Consider the following 15011-nt stretch of genomic DNA (forward strand, 5'->3'; position numbering starts at 1 on the left):
CATTTCCAATTTCAATTCTCTGCACCCGTCAATCTGCTTTACGCACAACTTCTCCCAAAATAGTATCCACTTCCTCGACGTCACTCTGTCACTGAGTGGCGGTCGCATTTCCACGTCCCTATACAAAAAGCCGACAGATCGTCAGCAATATCTGCATTTTTATAGTAGCCACCCCCATCACTGCAAAACAGGCATTCTCTACTCCCAGGCCCACAGATACAGAAGAGTCTGTTCCGAATCTGCGCAATTTGAGCGACACGCGGAGGAACTGAAATCTGCTCTCATACGCCAAAAATATCCTCCGAAAATAGTAGACGATGCCATTGAACGCGCCCGCAGCTTAGATCGAGCACAGATAATGGGAGAAAAGGTTAGCAATACTAATACACAATCAGATCCAAACTTGGTCCTCACATACACCGCCGGTGCTCCGCGGGTCAATGCCATTCTCACCCGCCATTTTAATATCATGAAACAGAGCATCCGACTCGCTACTATCTTCAAGCAGCCGCCTCGGGTTGTGTATAGAAGAAACAAAAATTTAAGGGATTTGTTAGTCAGGGCGAGGACACAGAAGTCAAACACGCCCAAGGGCTGTCGACCGTGTGGGAAACCTCGTTGCAAGGTATGCCGTCACATGACAACAGCAGACACGGCTGAAGCATCGAACTCGCCCTTCGTATATAAAATTACCGAAAATCTTGACTGTGATTCCAGTAACGTCGTGTACAAAATTCGATGCGAGGTGTGTAAGCAGGAATATATTGGCCAAACAGAGACCCCTTTTCGCCTGCGGTTTAACAATCACCGCGCGCATGTGAAAAGTCTCCCCAATTTACCCTTCTCCAGGCACGTTCGGCTGCCAGATCACTCCTTTGAACGCGTGAGCGTTGTGCTCTTGCAATCTGGTTTCCAACACACCCGTGCACGCGAGCAGAGAGAATCTTTTTTCATCCATAAATTTGGAACGTACACTAAAGGAATTAATGAGAGTCCGGGGCGGATGACGTGCCTCCGGGATATGCCGTGAAAGCGCGTGGGAAACGCGAATACATTCTATGTACTCTAAAATTGAGACGCTGGCTATTCACTGCTTGCTCACCCCTCCGCATGCGCCTCAAGGGGGCGAGTGGAAAACCAATAAATTCAGTTCCCTGGACCCTGCCACTGAAGTGGTCATTCGGAGTGACCTATTGCCCTTCCTGAAATACGCACGTGCTGACTTCATGTCAGTTGTCTGTTAAACGTTCAAAAATTGGACCACAAGGAGGCTATTTAACTCGACTCCCTAAATCTAAGCCCATGGGCGCACTTGCTTTGCGAATCCCATGCATATATTCTTTTTTGGAACTATTTTTTTCTTTTTTTCGCACCGTAGCTGGACCACAAAGCTGCCGGAACGGGCCGTGCCTTGTATATTTGTACTGTGACACTGTGTTTCTTTCTACAAGTTGCCGCTCTTCTGTCTTCCTTCTGGGCCCCTTCTCTATTGTGCCCCCCGCCACCCGCTCCCGCTACAACGGCAGCCCACGCACTGGAGCTGCGGAGCGACCGCTTTCTCCCTCCTTGCCTCGGGTGCACGGGAACCTAGCTGCCGCTACTTCCCGCCCCCCTCCCTCTCTGTCTTACGTCTCCCTCCTCCTGAGTGCTTTTTTCTTTTTCTTTCCGTTTTCTTTCTCTCTTCCTTTTTCTTTTTTTTTCTTTTTTTTCTTTTTTTTCCTCCTCACACACCTCCTTGCTCTAGATACATGTGACTCCGCCTTCCTCTTGCCCTGCATAGCTGCCAAAGGCCGCTGTAAATCTGCCAAGGCGCCGAAAATCAATCACTGTCACAACTGTTCCTCTCGGATTGATGTATGTAAGAACGACCGGGTACCCGGTCTGGTGTCTTCCCTACCACGGCCGAACTGCCATTTTTTTGTAAACCCTGACGAAGATCTGTCCACCGATCGAAACTGTCGAAATTAAATACTTGTTCTGTTTACCTTGTAGCACCACTCAAGTTCTATATATATATATATATATATATATATATATATATATATATATATATATATATATATGTATGTATATATATATATATATATAAGGCATCAGCAGATAAGACACAATCACTCCCATGCTATTCCCTTCATGCTTACGAGAAATATTCAGGTTAGTAGGCTTGGAAGGGTTTGGAGTCAGGATCAACGGTGAATATCTCAGCAACCTGCGATTTGTAGATGTAGATTACATTGTGCTGTTGAGGATTTCTGGGGATGAAGGACGACAAATGATTGAGGACCTTAACACAGAGGACGTAAGAGCAGGGTTGAAGATTATCATGTGGAAGAGCAAAGTAATCTTAAATGACCGGGCAAGATATCCAGAATTCATCATTATCATCAGTCTCTATAATCTGTGCAAGTGCATGCTTACGTAGGTCACTTACCCGAAGGGCCGCAATTATGAAAATTCCCAGAAGACACAAATTGAGTTGTAGCGCATATGGCAGACATTACCAAATTATGACTTGCGGCCTTACCGCTATCGATGAAACAAAACACGTGCAATCATTACATTTCTTTAGTAGCAACATATGGGGACAGAAACTTAGAGGTTGACTAAGAAGCGTAGCGTAGAAGTTAAGGACACTATAAAGAACGACGAAATGTAACAAGTTTCGCATAGCGTTAAGGAATAGAAAGGCCACTTTTGGGATTAGACAGCAGATGGGGGTAGCCGATGTCCTAGTCGACATTAAGAAAAAATAACACGAGGCTAGGCAAGTCATACAGGCGGAGGAGGTCGCCGTTGCTATAATAAGTCTATCGATTTGGCGCCAAGTGAAAGGAAGTGCAGTTGAGGAGGGCGGAGAATTCAATGTTTTGATTAGGTTGGGAAATTTGCACTCATACCTCGGCATCAGCTAGCGAAAGACATGGGTAACTGAATATCGCTGGTAGTAGGGTCTTCTTCCTGAAGTGGATATAAATATAAGCCGCTGATGAAACCTGCTTCTCTGTCTCAAGAGAGAGAGAGACAGAGGAAGGATAGACAGGGAGGTTAGCCAGTGTAAGTACCGTCTGGCTACGCTGTGCTGGGGAACGAGGTAAGGGGAATGAAAGGTGAAAGAAGAAACAAAAACATAAAGTCAGAAAAACTCATGCAGTAACGCCTTGCTACGCGCCATAACTTTCAACGTCGGTCGCGCAGTTCACAAGCCCTTAATAACTTGAGCATAGCCCTTGGGGCCTTGAGTGCGGACTCCCATTAGAACCGGTGTCCTAGAGCTCTCAAGGCTTACAACAAAGGAAGCATAAATAAAGCTTTGTGCTAGCTGTACCACGCGTTTTGTAAACTTACCTTGAGCTGGCATAAAATGTAAGCTTCACAACGGCGGCAACTGTAGCTGTAATTTACGTGACTGCTACGCTTCAAGCGTTCCTCAAGACTGTTCCGCGAATAGATCTTTTCCTACTGGTGCCTGAGCTATGTCACGCACAACGAACCGACTCAACACGTCTCCGAGGTCATATACTGGGTGTTTGCATTGAAAAACAACTCCTCCGCTTCAAGGTAGTGATTCTCCAGATTTGACACGGAAAAGCAGGAATGGGAAACACGGGCGTGAAAACGATAAGGCCAGCAGAAAGGCCGGTGTTTGTGTCGTCCTTTTTTTGTTTGGTCTCTTCGGAGTGTCCGTATCTTGCACGAAAGGATTTTCATGTGCGGAGTTGCTATGGTGTTACTAAAATTTACGTCGTTCTGAACTTTTGACGAGCCTGCTTGCATTACGATAAGTCGCTATCTGTCAACAGAAAGCTGATGCCCCCGATAGATTCTCAAGAGAAGAAGACTTTTAACAGAAAACCTCAATCTTTCGGCAGAACGCTCAATCCTTCGGCAGTATTCACTTTCCCAGTGGATAAATCAATTCGAAGGCCTGACTGCAACTTCATGCTGAGGAGAAAGGAAGGAGTGCAACCATGCTCCTTATGATGGCGTTTTTGCGTGCGCGCGTTCTTGTATAGATATGACTGTAGCAAAGTAGTAGGAGAATTGAATCATTCGAAAACAACATAAATAGGCCAGTAATGTTTGTACATCCCCTATGGTTAATTTTAACGAGAAACCCAAATGCTTTCGGAATTGCAAAATTTTGTGTGGCTGGATGTTGCAGCAGTCCAATAAACAATCTGCAATTATTTTCCCGATTGTCGTTGTAGCAGCGCCCTAGTCGCCATGTAAATTTCCGTACAAGCTACGCCCCCCTCACGCGCCGAGGGTAGCGGTGGATGTGACGCCGCTGCAAGCGTCACGTGAACATTCCCCCAAGCTAGCCTGCTTGGGAGCAGAACACGGCGCTAAATTTTCTGAGATTTCTGTACTTATCCAATGTGAAAAAAATATTGTACCTACTAAGCATGCCTATTCACTGAAGAATTGAACATTGTTGGTCGTAACGAAAGCTTGCGATTCTCATTTTTTTCAGTGTCGTGACGTTTGACCATAGGTGGTTGTTTATCCTGGGTTTGCACGCGCACTACAGTAACTTCAATGACCATCGTGGTCACTCAGGTACTACCGCCTTGCACTGCTGAGCTGTATTCATCTTGCAGTTTCCCTTCACTTTGTATTATGGTATCGCTATGTGTTAGCAAAAAGGTTGGCGCTTACAATTACCATAACAGCAAATTTGGCTATAGCCGCCATCCCTGCTGTAGGAGCTGGTAGCATGCTGTATAGTTAACTTGGCAACTAGCAGTCAGGCCATAGCTGTGTTTGCGTACCGGTACTCTGATCGGTCAAGGTAACACCCAGCAACCTCGTGAATTCAAGCTATACCAGCACAGCTACACTAGAAGAAATCTCTCAGCCACGACATCCCATGCTCTGAAACGCAAGTCGATGGTGACATTTGGGAAGGAACACACTATAGTATTTTATCAGCTCCGCAGCGCCTAGGAATTTGCAGCGCTGCTGCATGCCTTCGATCCAAGAAAAGTAGTGGGCGGCACTACGCCTACTGGAGCGACTTATCAGATAATTCATAGTTTTGTCACCAATAAACCTAGCTTCATGTATTTAGAGCGTTCTTTCTATTTTTTCAATGTTTCGAACATGTCCGTTGAGCATGCTTGTATGCCATGGCGTAGTTCTTGCGCGATTGGATGTGTAGGCGTGGTTCTACGCACACTCTTAAGTACAATTACACTTTAAAAAAAGTTTGCACCCTTTGATATGTATATCAGCCACACAACAATAATCGTCATCTCTTTTGACGCCTTTCCTTTAACTCTGCGAGCCCGGTACTTTTCAGTAACGAATGGTTGCGCGATATCAGCACGACATAGCATTCCTGACAGGAAAGTAGCGGGCGCGGCGTTTTTAAGCAAGGAAACGCATCAAGTCAGATGACGATTATCGTTGTGTGGCAGAGATACACTCCAAAGAGTGCAAACTTTTCTTAGAGTGTACACCCTTTTGCCACACAACGATAAACGCCATCTGTCTTATCCGCAGCCCGGTACTTCGCAGCTACGAACGGCGTGCGCGTTATCAGCATGACTTAGCATTCCCGACAGGGAATTTGCGGGCGCGGCGTTTTCAAGAGAGTAAACGCAAGCAAGGCAGATGACGATTATCGTTGTGTGGCAGATATGCACCTCAAAAGGCGTACATTTGCTTAAGAGTGCCCTCAAAAAATGTTTACACCCTTTGGGTTGCATTTCGTCCCCAAACAATGATCGTCATATGTCTTGCCCGCATTTCCTTTCTTTAATGCTGCAAGCCCGTAACTGGGCACGAACGGCTTGCGCGTTATCAGCAATTAGCACGTCATTCTCGACAGGAAAGTAGCGAGCGCCATGTTTTCAAGAGAGGAAATGCAAGCAAGGCAGATGACAATCATCGTTCCGGGAGAAGATAAGCCCCAGAGGGTGTAAACTTCTTTTTGGAGTCTGGCGTAACGCGGACGTGCGTCACGTGCGGAGCTGTCAAGCTACGTCGGCGCAAAGCGCGGACGCTCACAGTCTAGCGTCACCGCGCAGCCAGCGTACCTGCCAGTACTCGGCACGCTTTTGCCTGGCCAGAGTGGGACCAGACAGCACGTCCTACTTCACTCCTTAGGCGCTAGACTAGAGCGCATCGTGCGTTATCTTGGCTGGCCTGCAGCATGCTGGCCTACGATTCGGGCACCTCGGGTGGCCCGAAGAGATTGCGCTGAGCTTTGCGCGTTTGCCAAATACAAACGCGATTGCGCGCCGCGTACTTCTCGCCGCGTTGCTGTCTTCCACGTTCAACTCGCCAAACTGTACACGGGTGGCAAAGTTTCGGCGATCCTGGCTCCGCCCACCCGCTGCCAGGCACGCCGGCAACGCTGAACTGTATCCGCGCCTTGAGTCGCACGAAAAAAATATAAAGGCCTGTGGGAACGGCCTTTTCCTTTTTCCAATAGACGAGATGTGGTGACAAACGTGGCATGCTGGCAGTGCGCTGCGACAAATGGCCGCCGTCAGACACGGACAGAATCTGCCGAGTTCACTTCATCACTGGTAAGTGCGGTTCTCTGGTGGCCGGCATTGCGAGTATCTGCGCTTACAGAGATAAATATGACTGTTGATATCGTATTTTGAAACAAATGTCGCTCAAGTACGCAGCTTGGGTGCACTGCAGTTCGATTTGATCTGTGTTTGCGCTGTTTTTTATTAGAGACGAATCCCGGGATAGCGTGCTGCGTTTCTGGCATTGATGAACTTTCACGTGCGGCGTTTTGTGCGTGTCACTACGTGGCGATATATGCAGCAGAATCTAGCACGTACGGTCAACACCTCGAATCGTTATTTTTTATGGCCATCCACGAGGAAACATAAGGGTATTGCTTGCGGCATAGGCGAAAAGCATGCTGACGTGCCGCCGACGAACAGCTTTCGGCAGCGAATACGCCTATACCGTCAAATCGATCACAGCAGATGCCGTGGTAGTCACGGCACGAGGGAAATGTTGTGCCTACTGGCTCTTTTGCACGCGTCTCGAACTTCCCTTTGTTCATGGCTTGTGACGCCAAGCTGTTTACCGAAGCAAGAGGTCCACTGACAGGCACAAAAGCCACCTTTTGTTCGCGATCTTTACTTTTGGCGTTGCAGGTTGAAGTGAGATGTCTTCCAGAGCATTTACTGCATTTCACGTGACGTATTCATTACCTTGATTGACGTGCTCGCTTCAAGCAGGTGTAACTTCTTCCAGGTACATTGAGACGCTTTTTTTTCCTGGTGCACTAAGTTCAGCTGACGCGCAGTTTTGGAAACAGAGTTTCGGGTAGGTGAAAAATAAATAACTGACGATTACAGTAATCTCTAAGGCCCAATTTGAGCTCAGCTCTAGAAATGCTTTTATTTCGCGATATATTTACTCGTGTGAAAAATCCGTCTCGTGAGGTATTTTGCAAACGGAGCGAAGTGTGGCGTGACTGCCTCGCTAGTCTGGACATCGCATGAGCAAGCACATGGGTGACGTGTGGGAATGATTCCCAACAGCCGCCGCCTACAGTTCTCCCGGGCGACGTGTGCAACTCTGGCGCCATCTCGTAGCGATCGTCGCTGCACTACGCTTTTCTTCTCACAATTTCGCCATACCCTTCTCCTCCACTTTCCTCCTCGCGCCTGTTCAGTTCAGCCGCTCTCACTTTTTCATTATTCGCTCGGCTTTTCGCTCGGTTACTACGCCGCCTCCGAGTGCTGATAGCTGCATGAGAGCTGCGTTCTCAGCGCTTACTTTGCGGTGAAGCGAGCTGCAGCACGAAGGAGAATTCGCTCACTGCTTCGTGCTCTATGCACGGACGGTATTTCTTTTTGAGTAATGATAGAAATGCTTGCGAAATAAAAAAGAAAGTAATTGAAAAACGGTGATCGGATGCTTCCAAAAAGGAGTAGTTTATGTAAGTCAACGCGTTGACCACCTGTGCGCACTTCGTGTCATTTTTTTATCAACAATATCATTTCTCGGAAAGTTACCGTCGCTTGCGGTCAAGCGGCACGGCGAACCTGGTTGTCTCAGTAGGTCATGGCACTAGCTATTTTACGTCATGGTAGCGTCGGAAGTATGAAGTAAGCTAAATAAGGGCGCTGACTTACCTGATGAGGCGTTCCAACTTCCGTCCCGTGGACCCAGCTGCTTCATGGCGCCAATCGTAGGCGGCGCGGAAACATGTTACTCCCTTCAATTCCTGAATGAACAAAAGTAGCACCATCCTTTGAACTGACACCTCGTAGGCTTTCTGCCGTTCTCTCTCCCTCTCGCCGCCAGCTTCGCGCCTCCTCCTTCCTATTGCATGTGAGGTCACGTGGTACCGGGCGTATTTGATGCCTTATTTTTTTTTTGCTTGGAATAAAAGCGCGCGGTTTTACATTGAAGCCGTATATTGCTAGCCGATTCATCCGTCTGTTGCCTGTACGCCTGAGACTCCTCCCGCGCAACCCCATGTGCATTCGCGAAAAGAATATACAGGGAGGTGCGAGCGATTGGCTGCGCCAGTAGTTACGTCGTTGCTCTCCGTCACAGCCGAGCACGCGCGCGCACCAGTTTCTCTCCGGCTCCGTAATGGGAGGGCCACGCGTCATACGTGCTCCTGAGGAGCAGGCAGCCTTCGATGAGCAACGTCGCGAGCAGAACCGGGAACGAGCTCGTCTACGCCCGGCCAATGCTGCAGCCCAGGCACAAGAGCAGGCTCGTGCCGGGGAGCGCAAGCAGCAACTAGATATTGATGATTCGGCAGGCTTCCAGGCCGTCATTTAATGGATCGTCAGGATTAACCCAGTTATATACACTGTGGTCACACGTTTCACCTTCGCTGGTTAACCATCTGTACGAAGTGCTTCGGCAGTGATGTAATCCTTTTTTTTATTTCCTTTGCGTCTCCATGCATACGCTCTGTTGCGCGCGATATTCGGTGCCAGTCTTTGACTTCGGGACCTCCTTCTGTGTATTAATATCTTCTAATCTTTCTAATCCTCTCAATAAAAACTAATTCTGATTTTGATTCCGATTCTGTCCTGCACGAAACGGCGTGCTTCCCGGAATCTTCTCCTGTCTGTGATGAGTTGTCGTGCGTACGCTTCCGGGAAGTGATTTAGCAAAGAAGAGCACTTTATGTTCAGTCTGGCGCCAGCATGCATGTAGCTAAAATAATGGAGGTGTGCCGTAGTAACGGCATAAAGAATGGCCATACTTACGTCTTGCGAGGTAAATAGGGAGCTCCCGAATGCTAGTAAGTACTAAGCTGTTTTCCCACCGTATGCTCGTCTTAGGGATGTCAGGTCACTTATGCATTTGCATGCCGTGTGTTATCGCATTTTGTTTGTCTGTGAGCAAAATTACGCGCTCTAGTTTCGCAGAGCGTAATTCCGTTAAACGGATAATTTTCAACTTTATTTATGCTATTTTGTAGCTACGCCGCGAATAGAATCGAAGCGTCTTCAGTTGAGATATTGCGTTACATGGAAGATTTATTTATTCATTTAGTGTTTGTTTGCTTATTTGTTTATTTCTTTTACTTATACTGCAGCTTTATTGTAGTGCTATAGTAGGAGGGGGGGAAAAGTAGCGAATTAAAGTAGTAAATGAGGTAAACACAAGAAAGTCGGTGCAGAGATAAAACAAATTAGTCACCCTAAAGCAATCGTCCTTGTGTACTCATCTACGGAGAGCAAGAAAACTTGAGTTCGCTTGTCTCCTTCCCCCTTCTCTTACAACTCCGCGAAGTCCAAATGAATTACTTCGAACGGTATGCTTCAATAATCAGGGTTTGTCATAACGTCTGTCGATTGCTTGTAGCTAACTTTCTCCCCTGGCAAAAGTGACATGTGCGGATGTAATGGCTGATGTCGTTATTCATGCCCGGTCATGCGAACTTTATGTGCAAATTCTTGTAAGTGCGCCAAGAGCCATCATGTCCACCCGTCCAGGAGTGTCGTGGTGAAGATGAAGAATCCTTGGAGTCATAATTGGTGGTACGTGATACTTTCAATTGATAAAATGTAGAGTTTCCGTACCTTCCCACAACTTAATATGATTGATTGCTTCTGGATTCGATCTAAAGGTACTGCCTACTACAAAGGCCCACATATTGGAAAGGAAGAAACTGTAGTGAGCAATAAATTGAACTTGCAGAAAGAAAATTGAGTCATGCGCTATTTTTCGCAGCTTCTATGCAGACAGTACTAGAAGAGATACAGACTTCGACGTAGAATACCAGTTAAAAAAAAGGAATGTCGTTATTCACGCCCAATGGGCAATGCGACGCACCATTGCCTGTGTAAAGATCTTGCTAAAACGACGAGCTACTGCCCCGCGAAATAGAACCATTAGCGTTACGAGGAAGGAGGCTTAAGCGGACCCACTACAGAAGTGTCGTGCCCAGAGAGCGGCGAGGACAACATCATTTCCTCGAAAAACGACCACGTGGCACACACTAACTGTGGTGATTGCTATCGAACACGACTAATAAAAAAAATTGGCAGTGGCTTAGCTCGGGTATGCCAGGATATACGTAGCGAAAGCTAACGCATAGCATGGTTAGCCTTGGTTAATATTGATCGCAAGTCCAGGTTAGTCTGGTTGTCTAGCTATGTTACGGCCGTTATCCAGTCGTTCGGCGCGCTATTCGTCTGTTTCCTGGGCGATTCGTTTCCTCTACCTTCCCATGTCAATGTCAGGCCTCCTCCCGCTTATCAGAACTGTCGCCATCCATACTGCCGCCTCAACTGTAGTTGCGGCAAACGCGAGATCTCTTTTTCAATCCTCCGACATGCTATCAGGCATGCGATGCAGCTGGCGAAGCAAGCGGAGGCAAGCGCAACGATGAGGAACGCGCGTGTCGTGATAGCAAACGGTGGCGGTGGAACGGTGCGGCACTGCGCAGCGGCGGGACACCTGTGGCTCGGTGCTACGAGTGGCGCTTGCGCAGTAGTGCCTATGGAGGGAGAGAGAGAGAAATATCCGAGGCGAAGAGCGTGTTATGACGCCATGTGCCTTCTCGGCGCAACACCACGGCGAAATCGGAGAGCTTTCGCTTTAAAACCAAACGCGTTTCTGTTGTTGCATAACAGCTTTTTTGCTCGCGGTCTTTTTACCCAAAGTGGCACGTAGCGGATCTCTGCGACGCCATGCACAAAGATTTCCCGAGATTGTCAACTTAGCTTCGAAGTGCCCCACTTGTTTCTTTGTGCTCAGTTTTGACGCCTACATTACTACATTAAAGCACCCAGTGCCTTAAAGCGCCTGCACCACCTGGCGTCAGTCCTGCTGATAGAACGAATATCCACGAAAGCACTATAACAACGGTTAAATGCCACTTTTGAATTATGTTACCCCAAACAAAATCGTACGTGACGCGTTTTAGCCGTGGCTATCCAGCGTCTAGCTGCATTGCTTCAATGCTAATCGCAATAACCGCCCGATTCCTTGGAAGATAGGTTTCACGAAATTGGTTTATATTGTTGAAGTCATCGTAGGTACCCTACGCACTATGGAAATCGACGCAAGCGAAGCTGCTGTATGCGGTTTGCTTTAATTGGTGATATTAGCGGTCTTGCTGATGGCGAATGTGTAATTTGTTCAGAGTTTAGCCCAATATGAGAGTGGTGAGTTGATGTTAAAAGTTACCTGCGTGCACCACTGCTGCTTTGTCTGCACAGTCCACAGAACACACGGGGAGACGTGTTTAGCTTGCGGCATTGTTGTGCGTCAGAAGGTTGAGCATTTTCATCGCCTCACGTGGCACATCGCATCGTAGCAGAAGTGTTGTTTTATTTGAATTATGGAGGTCTATGTAATTCATTTAATTGTAAAAGTGTATGTATACGTTGTATAGATACATTCACGGTATGCTCCACGTTTCGTTGCGTAGCGATCGAAGCCGCTCCAGTTCCGCGCAAGGCTTCTTTCAGGCCCGGGTGTCCTCGATGCTGAGTGCACGATTTGGAGCCAGTTGGATGGCGCGTGTTTACCTGCTCATTGTACTTACGTGATCAGCGCGCTCTCTAGACGCCAGCTCCAAGAGCTCTCTTCAGGCTATGGTCGATTGTAATGTTTACGCTGTCACAACCCAGCACCTGCATTCTTTTGTCGCATAGGAAAGCAAGCGCATCACGTGCCATACGCACAAACAACGCATCCCGGCCCGCGTCGGCAGGAATGGATGGATGCTATGAGCGTTCCCTTCAGAACCGGGCGGTGGGTTGCGTCGCAAAGCTTTTGGTGTTTTATTGCCAATGTTGTACTTGTGTTAAAAAACGAAAAAAAGACGATAAATTGTTCATCATCATCATCATCATCATCATCATCATCATCAGCAGCAGCAGCAGCAGCAGCAGCAGCAGCAGCCTGGTTATGCCCACTGCAGGGTAAAGGCCTCTCCCATATTTCTCCAACAACCCCGGTCATGTACTAATTGTGGCCATGCCGTCCCTGCAAATTTCTTAATCTCATCCGCCCACCTAACTTTCTGCCGTCCCCTGCTACGCTTCCCTTCCTTTGGAATCCAGTCCGTAACCCTTAATGACCATCGGTTATCTTCCCTCCTCATTACATGTCCTGCCCACGCCCATTTCTTTTTCTTGATTTCAACTAAGATGTCATTAACTCGCGTTTGTTCCCTCACCCAATCTGCTCTTTTCTTATCCCTTAACGTTACACCTATCATTCTTCTTTCCATAGCTCGTTGCGTCGTCCTCAATTTGAGTAGAACCCTTTTCGTAAGCCTCCAGGTTTCTGCCCCGTAGGTGAGTACTGGTAAGACACAGCTAATGTACACTTTTCTTTTGAGGGATAATGGCAACCTGCTGTTCATGATCTGAGAATGCCTGCCAAAAGCACACCAGCCCATTCTTATTCTTCTGATTATTTCTGTCTCATAATCCGGATCCGCAGTCACTACCTGCCCTAAGTAGATGTATTCCCTTACGACTTCCAGTGCCTCGCTGCCTATTGTAAACTGCTGTTCTCTTCCAAGACTGTTAAACATTACTTTAGTTTTCTGCAGATTAATTTTTAAACCCACTCTTCTGCTTTGCCTCTCCAGGTCAGTGAGCATGTATTGCAATTGGTCCCCTGAGTTACTAAGCAAGGCAATATCATCAGCGAATCGCAAGTTACTAAGGTATTCTCCATTAACTTTTATCCCCATATCTTCCCAATCCAGGTCTCTGAATACCTCCTGTAAACACGCTGTAAATAGCATTGGAGAGATCGTATCTCCCTGCCTGACGCCTTTCTTTATTGGGATTTTGTTGCTTTCTTTATGGAGGACTACGGTGGCTGTGGAGCCACTATAGATATTTTTCAGTATTTTTACATATGGCTCGTCTACACCCTGATTCCGTAATGCCTCCATGACTGCTGAGGTTTCGACAGAATCAAATGCTTTCTCGTAATCAATGAAGGCTATATATAAGGGTTGGTTGTATTCCGCACATTTCTCTATCACCTGATTGATAGTGTGAATATGATCTATTGTTGAGTAGCCTTTACGGAATCCTGCCTGGTCCTTTGCTTGACAGAAGTCTAAGGTGTTCCTGATTCTATTTGCGATTACCTTAGTAAATAGTTTGTAGGCAACGGACAGTAAGCTGATCGGTCTATAATTTTTCAAGTCTTTGGCGTCCCCTTTCTTATGGATTAGGATTATGTTAGCGTTTTTCCAAGATTCCGGTACGCTCGACGTTATGAGGCATTGCGTATACAGGGTGGCCAGTTTCTCTAGAACAATCTGCCCACCATCCTTCAGTAAATCTGCTGTTATCTGATCCTCCCCAGCTGCCTTCCCCCTTTGCATATCTCCCAAGGCTTTCTTTACTTCTTCCGGCGTTACCTGTGGGATTTCGAATTCCTCTAGACTATTTTCTCTTTCAATATTGTCGTGGGTGGCACTGGTACTGTATAAATCTCTATAGAACTCCTCAGCCACCTGTACTATTTCATCCATATTAGTAATGATATTGCCGGCTTTGTCTCTTAACGCATACATCTGATTCTTGCCAATTCCTAGTTTCTTCTTCACTGTTTTTAGGCTTCCTCCGTTCCTGAGAGCATGTTCAATTCTATCCATATTATACTTCCTTATGTCAGCTGTCTTACGCTTGTTGATTAACTTCGAAAGTTCTGCCAGTTCTATTCTAGCTGTAGGGTTAGAGGCTTTCATACATTGGCGTTTCTTGATGAGATCTTTCGTCTCCTGCGATAGTTTACTGGTATCCTGCCTAACGGAGTTACCACCGACTTCCATTGCACACTCCTTAATGATGTCCACAAGATTGTCGTTCATTGCTTCAACACTAAGGTCCTCTTCCTGAGTTAAAGCCGAATACCTGTTCTGTAGCTTGATCCGGAATTCCTCTATTTTCCCTCTCACCGCTAACTCATTGATCGGCTTCTTATGTACCAGTTTCTTCCGTTCCCTTCTCAGGTCTAGGCTAATTCGAGTTCTTACCATCCTGTGGTCACTGCAGCGCACCTTGCCGAGCACGTCCACATCTTGTATGATGCCAGGGTTTGCGCAGAGTATGAGGTCTATTTCATTTCTAGTCTCGCCGTTTGGGCCCCTCCACGTCCACTTTCGGCTATCCCGCTTGCGGAAGAAGGTATTCATTATCCTCATATTATTCTGTTCCGCAAACTCTACTAATAACTCCCCCCTGATATTCCTAGTGCCTATGCCATATTCCCCCACTGCCTTGTCTCCAGCCTGCTTTTTGCCTACCTTGGCATTAAAGTCACCCATTAGTATAGTGTATTTAGTTTTCACTCTACCCATCGCCGATTCCACGTCTTCATAGAAGCTTTCGACTTCCTGGTTATCATGACTGGATGTAGGGGCGTAGACCTGTACAATCTTCATTTTGTATCTCTTATTAAGTTTCACAACAAGACCTGCCACCCTCTCGTTAATGCTATAGAATTCCTGTATGTGACCAGCTATATTCTTATTAATCAGGAATCCGATGCCTAGTTCCCTTCTCTCTGCTAAGCCCCTG

General features: G+C 47.0%; 1 protein-coding gene across 1 annotated transcript in view; it reads left to right on the forward strand.

The window, feature by feature from the left end:
- Positions 1-2920: 2920 nt before the first annotated feature.
- LOC139050138 (glutamate receptor ionotropic, NMDA 3A-like) overlaps positions 2921-15011 on the forward strand; it is a 257973-nt gene continuing 245882 nt past the window's right edge. The window contains exons 1-2 of the mRNA XM_070526354.1: positions 2921-2924; positions 6385-6536. Of these exons, the coding sequence (XP_070382455.1) occupies positions 2921-2924; positions 6385-6536 (156 nt within the window). The remainder of the gene's footprint in view (positions 2925-6384; positions 6537-15011) is intronic.

Source organism: Dermacentor albipictus, chromosome 9, assembly GCF_038994185.2.
Source record: "Dermacentor albipictus isolate Rhodes 1998 colony chromosome 9, USDA_Dalb.pri_finalv2, whole genome shotgun sequence".
Classification (NCBI taxonomy): Eukaryota; Metazoa; Arthropoda; class Arachnida; order Ixodida; family Ixodidae; genus Dermacentor; species Dermacentor albipictus.